The sequence below is a fragment of the Barbatula barbatula genome (genome assembly GCF_947034865.1).
Source record: "Barbatula barbatula genome assembly, chromosome: 10".
Taxonomy (NCBI): Eukaryota; Metazoa; Chordata; class Actinopteri; order Cypriniformes; family Nemacheilidae; genus Barbatula; species Barbatula barbatula.
The window spans coordinates 2,446,370-2,456,826 of record NC_136773.1 but is presented as its reverse complement, the minus strand read 5'-3'; the positions used below and the strand labels follow the sequence as shown (position 1 = coordinate 2,456,826).

Genomic DNA, 10,457 nt, shown 5'->3' with positions numbered 1-10,457 from the left:
ACTCCACACACACAGGGCACAATACATACACACAGCTTCATACACATCTACACACAAACACACACAGCTTCATACACATCTACACACAAACACAACTCCACACACACAGGGCACAATACATACACACAGCTTCATACACATCTACACACAAACACACACAGCTTCATACACATCTACACACAAACACAACTCCACACACACAGGGCACAATACATACACACAGCTTCATACACTTCTACACACAAACACACACAGCTTCATACACATCTACACACAAACACAACTCCACACACACAGGGCACAATACATACACACAGCTTCATACACTTCTACACACAAACACACACAGCTTCATACACATCTACACACAAACACAACTCCACACACACAGGGCACAATACATACACACAGCTTCATACACTTCTACACACAAACACACACACAGCTTCATACACATCTACACACAAACACAACTCCACACACACAGGGCACAATACATACACACAGCTTCATACACATCTACACACAAACACACACAGCTTCATACACATCTACACACAAACACAACTCCACACACACAGGGCACAATACATACACACAGCTTCATACACTTCTACACACAAACACACACAGCTTCATACACATCTACACACAAACACAACTCCACACACACAGGGCACAATACATACACACAGCTTCATACACTTCTACACACAAACACACACACAGCTTCATACACATCTACACACAAACACAACTCCACACACACAGGGCACAATACATACACACAGCTTCATACACTTCTACACACAAACACACACAGCTTCATACACATCTACACACAAACACAACTCCACACACACAGGGCACAATACATACACACAGCTTCATACACTTCTACACACAAACACACACAGCTTCATACACATCTACACACAAACACAACTCCACACACACAGGGCACAATACATACACACAGCTTCATACACTTCTACACACAAACACACACACACACAGCTTCATACACATCTACACACAAACACAGGGCACAATAAACACACACACACACGCACCGCGTGGTTACCTCGGAGAAGCAAGAGAAAAGAGATACGCACGTCAAATATAATAAGGTCTATAAATTCCTATGTGTAATAATAAATTAATTAAGCAGAATGTTACATTTGAAAGTTATATTAATAAATTGCATAAAATAATTTCAATTATAAACCTGATGCAGCCCCCCGGTCAGGTAAGCAACGCTAATATCAAGTGTGTTACTTATTCAGAAATGTTGAGTAAAGATAATCACGAACACGTGTATTCTGTCAGACTATGTTATTACATCTGTTATAATATGTTATAATGTCGGTGTCACTTTGGCTATCGAGTTATCGCGTTGCGATGTCGCACTATATTTCAAGCCTTTCGACAGAGATGCTGATCCCGCGAGAACGGCACAGCACAGATTTGACATTTTACACAAGCAGAGAGGCTCACACGACATGTCGACATTCTGGGAAAAGTCAATCGATGACTTGAGCGAGGTGAAGAAAGAAAGCTCGGCAGTAGACAAAGCATGTTAGAGATGATGATCACTCCCACAGACTGTGCTCCCGAACTTCTCCAGCCACCTGCACAACAAAGGTAAAAAGCCACGTGTTTATTTCTTACGTTGTTTTAAAAGGCAAGTTCTAAAATAAATAACATTCTTATAAATATAGTGGTCTGCTTCTTGCGTCAAGTATGTGAACAATAGGCACAGAAAATAACAATAAATAATGATCATTTATATATGCATAAATAAGAAATGTTTTAAACTGCCAATCACACATCGCCAACAGACGCTCGCTGCTGCGCGCATTGACGCGCGTGGATCTCTCGTGTCCGCCGGCGTTCAGTGTTCACGCAATACGTCGCACAGGCTTCACTGAAACCTCAGAGCGTTTATTTACTGTATTTATTTAAAGCTTTTCGGGTATTTAATACCGGAACACAGTTTGTAAGAAAGCGAGTTTCTACTATATAAGCGAGCCTTTCTTCATCCTTATCCGTCCGTTTTCGTTTCTCTGGGTAAGTTATGTTTCATCGTTTTCATTATAACATACTATTTCTGTTTATATGTCATTCTCGTTTAAACTGAATTGCGTCAATTGCAGTGCGATTTATAAATCAACTTTATAAAGACGCAACATCGGTCAGTATTTACTCTTAAAGCGCGAGACCCTTCGGTCATGTCTATAAAGACAGCAGTAGTTTAATATTAGCCTTTATGCTAAAGCTGCCCTGTCACATATGGAACAAAAGCAACAGGTGACTGAACTTCAGCAAAACCTAACGTGACCAGCATGAACCTCTATTCATGTCGTTATAAACGCGATATTAACGTTGACATAGCACGCGTACGTGTTTTCAGTTATTCGTTTTTAAACCGTGAGATGAATAAAATCCCAGATGCGGCTAGCCTGTTAGCTTACTAGCTGAATGAGTTCGTCTCGGTTTTTAGGGCTGTGTTTGTTGTCTTCGATTATCATGGATGTGTCCCGTTCCTGAGTCTGTCTGACACGTGTTTGGTCTCAACGACAGAGATAAAAACAGCACTGTACGGTGTTAAAAAACAGCTGCTAGCATCCAATGGGCGAAGTGACGTGTACAAGGAAGCGCCGCAGCATCTTTAGTTCTGTTACTCATATTGAGTATGTAAATAGTAATGAGGAAGAGCACTTATGTCTCAGTGTAATACTTGTGTAGTTTGACTTGATCTAACAGACACACATTTGGGTCTTTTTTAGCAGTCGAATGGCCTCTGTTGTCACAGTGAAGACAGAGAAGCGTCCTGCCCCTGTTACCGAGGATGGCGACCCTTTGGCTAAGAAGGCCAGGTATGAAAACAACAGATGTTCTTGTCTTTATTTCCTGCCAGCACATTCTAAAACATACAGGTTTTATCACACCGTCAGCTTACTGCTCATACAAATGTGATTCATCAATAGCCATGCGGTAACCCATGACTCTTTTATTTCCTCATTGGAGTTTTATTGCAAAGGATTGTTTCAAAGACTAACCTGAATGTTCAAAATGGCAAGCGTTGTATGCATTCGAATGTTTCCTCTGACGTCCTTCCATTTCCCTTCCTCTCCGTCAACCACAGGAAGTTGTTGCCCAGCCTGAAGACCAAGCGCGCCCCTGAGCTGGTGCTGGTGATCGGGACGGGGGTGAGCTCGGCCGTAGCTCCGCAGGTACCTGCTCTGCGCTCCTGGAAAGGTCTGATCCAGGCGCTGCTGGATGCGGCCAATGACTTTGATTTACTTGAAGAGGAAGAGAGTCGACGATTCCAGAAAAGTCTGCAGGAGGACAAAAACCTGGTGCACGTTGCGCATGACCTCATTCAGAAACTTTCACCGGTAAGACCTATGTGTTTAGTTTTCAGAAACGCCTGATTTCTTAACCTGATAAAGAGCCACAAACAGGGTGTTGTTTTTCCTGTTTGCGTTAATCCGTTTGTTGTTTCGTGGGTTTGTTTAGAGCAGTCATCCTCAATAGGCGGACCGTGGTCCGGACCCTGAACTTTGCCTTGTTCCATCCGGACCGCCAGACATAGCCTAATAAACCATTTCCAACTTTGAACTATTTTGGTTGTTTAAATTGAGCCGCACGTCCTCACAACGGAGAATCACATCACACGTGCTCTCAGAAACATTTATGTAATTTATCTTTTGCCGCTATATTTTCTAATATCTTCATTTAGGGCCAAACACGCTTCCATTTTAACCCTTTACCGCTCCTTGCGCGCTGCTTGAAGAGCAGCAAACCCGTGCTTATTTTAACAAAACTAGTGCAGACACTCGGGCAGGTAAATGGAGACACAACAGTAAACAAAATGCAGAGAATATTAAAGCATTTGTATCCGTCAGTCTGTTTACTGTTTGCTATATGTCTCCAACCTTTCAACCAGATTTGTTTATTGACCATAACGTTTTATCAACATTTAGCATTATGGCTCAGCATGTAAACATTTGTGACCCTGTGAAAACCCAGGCTAACATCTCGTAATCGAATTGATTATTATATCGTTAATTAATTTCAAGCAATTTCACTAAGATTTTGGTATTATTCTGTCAATATTGAAGATATTGTTAGTTTCGCAGAATAAGACCTGACCTCTTGGAACTTGAATTGAATACCACTGGTTTAGAGCACGTTTTTTCGGGGTTATGTCAGGAAGTTTTCTCTCTTTGCAACCTCTAGCACAGCTTGTAAAAGCTGTTAAGAAATAGCATCAGAGTGTAAAGGGATTGTTTTTATTAAAAAAAACTTCAATTCACATCCCTATAATGAAATACACCCGGCTATTGTTAAAACACACAACATGTTTGTTTATGCTACAGTGGCAGGAAGTGGGCAGATCATGGAGAAGAGATTGAATTTGGGTTTGTCTATCATTAGTTCAATCCCTTCAACTAGAGTCATGTGACACCTCTGTTGGTGTTGATGCTTTCGTCTTTCATTCACTGGCACGCACACGACGCATCCAAACACGTCCAAGCAGCGCTCAATGTTATATCCCTGTTTTTATGGGCAGGCCCCTGTATCATTAGCATCTGTGCCCACTAGTACCAGTACAGGATTTAGATGGCATTAGGTTTATAAAAGGGTGTTATGTGTCATAGCTGAACATTCTTGCTGCAACAAAGCTCACAGACAAACATCACTTAACATCCCATGAACATCCAAGCTTATTATAACAAGCAGAGTTGTTTGTTATGGCGTAAAGATCTATAATCTCCAAAGGCATCGGGCAGTTTTACCTAGTTGTGTGAGTTTGGAGTCTCGTGTAAGCATAACAGACACTGGCAGATCAAGGCGAAAATAATTATGCTAATCTGAAAATAACCTTAGGATTCATACCTCCCAAATAACACGCCATGGCTAGATGCTTTTAGCGTTAATAATTTAGCGTTCAAAATAATCAAATTTGCACAACAATTTTCCTCCAGTAATTTTCAAGTAATCAGAAATCACGCCTTCATTTTATAAAATCTTTTATGTCCAACAAAAGTTGATTGCTTTTCATTGACCAACAAAGCTGTGTACTGGGACCGTTTCTGTTCTGTTCATTTGTTGTATTGTTTCACTCATTTCCCATGTTAAAAGCCCTCATTCCTTGCCTGTTCTGTAAAGGATACATCCATCAGATCCCTTTACCAAATTCTACTTTTAGGTCTGCACCTTTGACATGTTGGGTCAGGGATTTATTCCTTCAAAAAAGAGTTAAGTCATGCCTTTCATTGCTTTTTGTATGAAGACATCATGGCTGATCGTAAAGCCATTGTTCAAGACTGACAGACACCTTTGTAACATAGTACACAGAGGAACATCAGACGTTTGAGGTGTGGAGGTAGTAGTAATTGGTCTCTTCCTGTGGATTCCTACAGTGACACAGATCTGTAATCTGTATCTGTGTAGCTTCTCAGGGCTACTTATCTCACCATAGCAAGCTATTCATAGCACCATCTCTGTCTCACTGTCGCTGGTTTTCCATGTGCTTCTGCCAAGCGACGAGAGGATAAATGGAGCTCAGTGTAATGAGATTTTGTTACTGACCACGGCAAGGACACCACTGTCAAAACTCTCTCTATTTCCAGCCATTAGTTCACAATCCTTGATGAAGAAATGACATGTTGTATGCATGCAAAACTGTTGTCATTTTATGTACTAAAAGCAGTATTTATAGAATATTTTTCTTCTCATGTGGAAACAGCACGCAGTGGTACTCTTCTCATTACAATATTTTCCCACAACGGCTGCTTATGCAAATGCAAAAACCCCGGCAAACAAAACAAGAAGTTGATTGTTTTAGTCTCCCTCACTTTGAATGTTTTCACTCCCTGCAGCGGACGGGAAACGTACGCTCCACCTTCTTTAAAGACTGCCTCTACGAGGTGTTCGATGACCTGGAATGTAAGATGGAGAATGCTGGCAAGCATCTTCTCAGCTCGGTGTTGCAGCTGATGGAGAGTGGCGCTCTGGTCCTCACCACCAACTTCGACAACCTGCTAGAGATCTACGCTGCCCATCAAGGGACCAAGCTGGAGTCTCTGGATCTCACAGATGAGAAGAAGGTAACAGTTATTTATGCGTTTTCATAGTCTTGGTCTGAATAGGTATAAGATGCAGATATTTATTAAGTGATTTTAATTTTATTTTGTATCTAGCATTTATATATTATGTATTTTGGTCAATGACATTTAAGGATGTTTGACAGGCTAATTAATATTAATATTGAGTACCTATCTTCGAAGAGTCTTCAGTTTGATCACATTTATAAAAGACAGATACAGCTGTATGATGCGGTGCAGCTCGAGGGCAGCAAGTGATTTTCCTCCATAGGAATTAATTATCACAAACTCAAATGACCATGTAAGCCCAAACTTCTGTCAAACCTTACTTGTAATAAACACTAGCTTCTGTTCAAAGAATGAGACCTTATTAAACGGATAAAGTGAAAAATCTTGCGTTAAGCGTTTCTTCCCCATAGATGTACCAAAACAACAACCACGAAAAGATAAGTTAAATACATTTATTTATCACTGATATCAAACATAAACATGATCAAAGTAAAGTTTTATGTTCTCAGTTTGTCCCTGCCTTGAGCCACGTTATGTGGTTTCTTTAGAATGAACATCTATGAAGAACAAGCTTAACGTGAGAATACTATTGGGAAGAAACGCTTAATGCAAAATTTACTTTTAATCAGGACACGATCTTTGCAGCTAGTGTTCATGAAAAGAAAAAAAGCACTTGCTGCCCTCCATCGGCACTTAACACAGTGCTGTGACGTCATGTAAAAACTTTTCAATTAAGTGATTTTAGTGTTTTTTCATTTTTGTCATGTGGCGCGGCCATGATTTATCTTAAAATCTATTAATTTCCTTAACATGCCTTAACAATCTCAGTTTTCAGTAATTTTGCATTTCTTTGAGTTTTGATAAGTAATGATCTTTTATTTTTGTTCTATAATTTCAGAGTCGTCTTTTTAGATATCAATTTTATTTCCTGAAAATCACATCAAACTGATATAAATGTTTTAAACACACCGACATACACTCACCTACAGGATTATTAGGAACACCTGTTCAGTTTCTCATTAATGCAATAATCTAATTAACCAATCACATGGCAGTTGCTTCAATGCATTTAGGGGTGTGGTCCTGGTCAAGACAATCTCCTGAACTCCAAACTGAATGTCAGAATGGGAAAGAAAGGTGATATAAGCATTTTGAGCGTTGGCATGGTTGTTGGTGCCAGACGGGCCGGTCTGAATATTTCACAATCTGCTCAATTACTGGGATTTTCACGCACAACCATTTCTAGGGTTTACAAAGAATGGTGTGAAAAGGGAAAAACATCCAGTATGCGGCAGTCCTGTGGGCGAAAATGCCTTGTTGATGCTAGAGGTCAGAGGAGAATGGGCCGACTGATTCAAGCTGATAGAAGAGCAACTTTGACTGAAATACCCACTTGTTACAACCGAGGTATGCAGCAAAGCATCACAATGAGTTTACTGTACTAAAATGGCCCCCACAGTCACCAGATCTCAACCCATTAGAGCGTCTTTGGGATGTGGTGGAACGGGAGCTTCGTGCCCTGGATGTGCATCCCACAAATCTCCATCAACTGCAAGATGCTATCCTATCAATATGGGCCAACATTTCTGCAGAATGCTTTCAGCACCTTGTTGAATCAATGCCACGTAGAATTAAGGCAGTTCTGAAGGCGAAAGGGGGTCAAACACAGTATTAGTATGGTGTTCCTAATAGTCCTTTAGGTGAGTGTACAGTGTACTGTATCAGAGATTAAAAACTCAACCACAGAAATTAGATTTAATTTTTATTATTGGTACTTTATTATTGGTATTATTGATACAAATCACTGCAGTTCTTTTGAAAAGCTTACGTCAATGAGGTGATTCACACAGGAAGACATTTTCTGGGTTGGTTTTTATTCAGTCTATAATTTACCTCTTAAACGTTGTTTTTTAGAAAGCGAAATTCCCTTCAGAGATAAAACACTCACTGATAAATGGCCATTACCATTTTAAGAGGAGACATTAAGGAAGTGTGTAAAATAAAATACTTTATTATGGTCTTTTAAAACCGTTTGCTATCTCTGCCATGAAAGACAGTGAAACGATGTTCCTCTGATGTTGGTTTAGTCACCGGGTTCATCCCTGTTTGCTCTTGGCCATAAATTTTCTTCAGCCAAAGCAGTGAAAGCTCAAGCTATCGGTCATAAAACCGGCGTTATGGTACCTTGCCAAGTGACATCTAGTGCATTAGTGCATTTAAGGTGTGCTGTACCTGACCTGAAGGCCACTCTGACACAAGACACTGCATGTTCAGTTCCCAGCGTCTTTATTCATCAGCTTCTGTGTGTGGTTTTCCATAGCGTGGCCTTTAGGCAGGGTGTTTATGCACTTTTGAGTTAAAAGCAGCTTGTGAGATCCGGATGGGGTGTAGTGGAGTATGAAACGCATGTGTGTGTTTGTTCAGGTGCTGGAGTGGGCTCAAGAGAAGAGAAGGCTAAGCTTGCTTCACATTCACGGCGTTTACACCAACCCCAGCGGTATCGTACTGCATCCTGCCGGCTACCAGAACGTTTTGAGGAACACTGAAGTCATGGTGAGGGAAGGGTTTTATACTATCATGAATAAACAAAGTATTATCAAGGGATCTGCATATTTCAATGCTTTGTTTTCAGAGGGAGATCCAGAAACTCTACGAAACCAAGTCGTTTGTGTTCCTAGGCTGCGGGAGGACGGTGGACGACACCACCTTCCAGGCCCTGTTCCTTGAGGCGGTCAAACACAAGTCCGACCTCGAACACTTCATGCTGGTACGGCGAGAGGATGTTGAGGAATTCAAGAAGCTTCGCGATAACATGCTGGACAAGGGCATTAAGGTCATCTCGTACGGAAACGAATACGCCGACCTACCGGAGTACTTCGAGCGCTTGGCCAACGAGATCTGTCACCGGGACGTGGAGCGGGAGGCAGCAACCAACGGTTGGGGTAAGAGTAGGTCACGCTTACTATTTAATATCTGTGCGGCGGTACGCCTCTCTCACCCACATGTTCTTTTATTCTCTCAGGATCGCCCATCTCACAAGGTGAAGATGGTCAGAACGGTTTTGTGACCCAGAAAAACCTCTTGCAAGGTTAGGAGGGCTTCTGTGTCGCCGTGGCTTGCATGCTAAAAGCATTTCGGGCATTTCGTTGTAGCTTGACGATGCATTCTTTCCATTTTCTCCTTCAGTGCAAGATAGAACAGTAGACCTGAATGCAGCAAACAGGTGGCTTTTGTTTCACGCTTAATAAACGCATGCTCCTATCCTCTGCACATGACTTCCTATGATGAATGAATTTTTCCTGTCGTAATAAGATCTTCACTGTAGCTCTTCTTCTCTTCCCGTCCAGACTACCACTCGTGACACAAGCGGCAGTCTAGGAACATTTCCACTGCTCCCCCCGCCTCTCAGGTCTGGTATGATCAGATCTTCACACACAACTGACTTTCACTGTATTTAATGTGATGAGACGTCGTCGGGTTTTCCCTCGTGAGGGAAAGCGTAGTGAAAGCACCACCAAAGAAACTTTGAACTCCCTCATCTCAAAGATATGTTTATAAGACTGTGTGTTTGTGTGTGGGATAGATTTTTTTATGTCGTGATTGTTATGCGTGGACCATTAATGATGTTCAGGGCCAGTGGGATCTTCAACATGAGATATTTAATGTAGTTTGGCAATTACAGAGGGCAAAACCGTTTAACTGGAGTCTTATCATCGCTGTCAACGCACGAACATTATTATTTAAGTCATTGGTTGGATCTCATGAAAACTGGGATGAAATCAAATCTAATCTTTATCTTTAGTATTTTATTTGATTGATTTTCACAGTATTCCAATGCAAAATCATCAGTTTGTATGTCCTTGAGGTTTTGTGGTAAAATTTGAACTGTTTGAGATTGGCCCAGTAGGCCAGTCTGCTCTCTAGCTGGAAAGAAGTGCAATAAACACCTTGTCAGTACGACTGAGGTGTGATTCAGAACGCATGCGATGTGTATATAGACACAACTCAGCTTTCCTCTATCTACATGAAAGGGTCACACGACAAATGAAGACATTCATAAGAGAACATGTTTTTCATTTCAATAGACTTTTTTTGCACTTCGAGCCATTTTCCATTCAGTCTTAAGTGCTACGTCACTTGAACGATATGTAAGCAGTTGTTTATTAAACTTTTGTACTTTACTACAGTGATCAGCTGTTGTCATCTCTGTCCAGAAATGTCTTAAGGTATTTAAATGCTATTTTAAAATAAATCTTCTGTTTCATACTAAATGTGCTGCTGTCATTATTATCAGGACAGAATTGCATGAATGTCTGACAAGTACTGCAAAAA

General features: G+C 41.0%; 1 protein-coding gene across 4 annotated transcripts; it reads left to right on the top strand.

Moving 5' to 3' along the window:
- Nucleotides 1–1,406: 1,406 nt before the first annotated feature.
- fam118b (family with sequence similarity 118 member B) lies at nt 1,407–10,394 on the top strand. Of its 4 annotated transcripts, none has more exons than XM_079466506.1 (9): nt 1,444–1,644; nt 2,790–2,879; nt 3,149–3,401; nt 5,892–6,119; nt 8,550–8,678; nt 8,758–9,067; nt 9,148–9,213; nt 9,312–9,348; nt 9,473–10,394. In XM_079466506.1, exons 1-9 carry the CDS (start codon nt 1,577–1,579, stop codon nt 9,501–9,503), a joined length of 1,212 nt encoding a protein of 403 aa, XP_079322632.1. In that variant the 5' UTR covers nt 1,444–1,576; the 3' UTR covers nt 9,504–10,394. The 4 variants fall into 4 exon arrangements, with proteins under 4 accessions (XP_079322633.1, XP_079322632.1, XP_079322634.1 ...); XM_079466508.1 differs by lacking the exon at nt 1,444–1,644 and adding an exon at nt 1,856–2,070; XM_079466507.1 differs by lacking the exon at nt 9,312–9,348 and having other exon boundaries at nt 1,407–1,644; nt 9,473–10,393.
- The last annotated feature ends 63 nt before the right edge of the window (nt 10,395–10,457 follow it).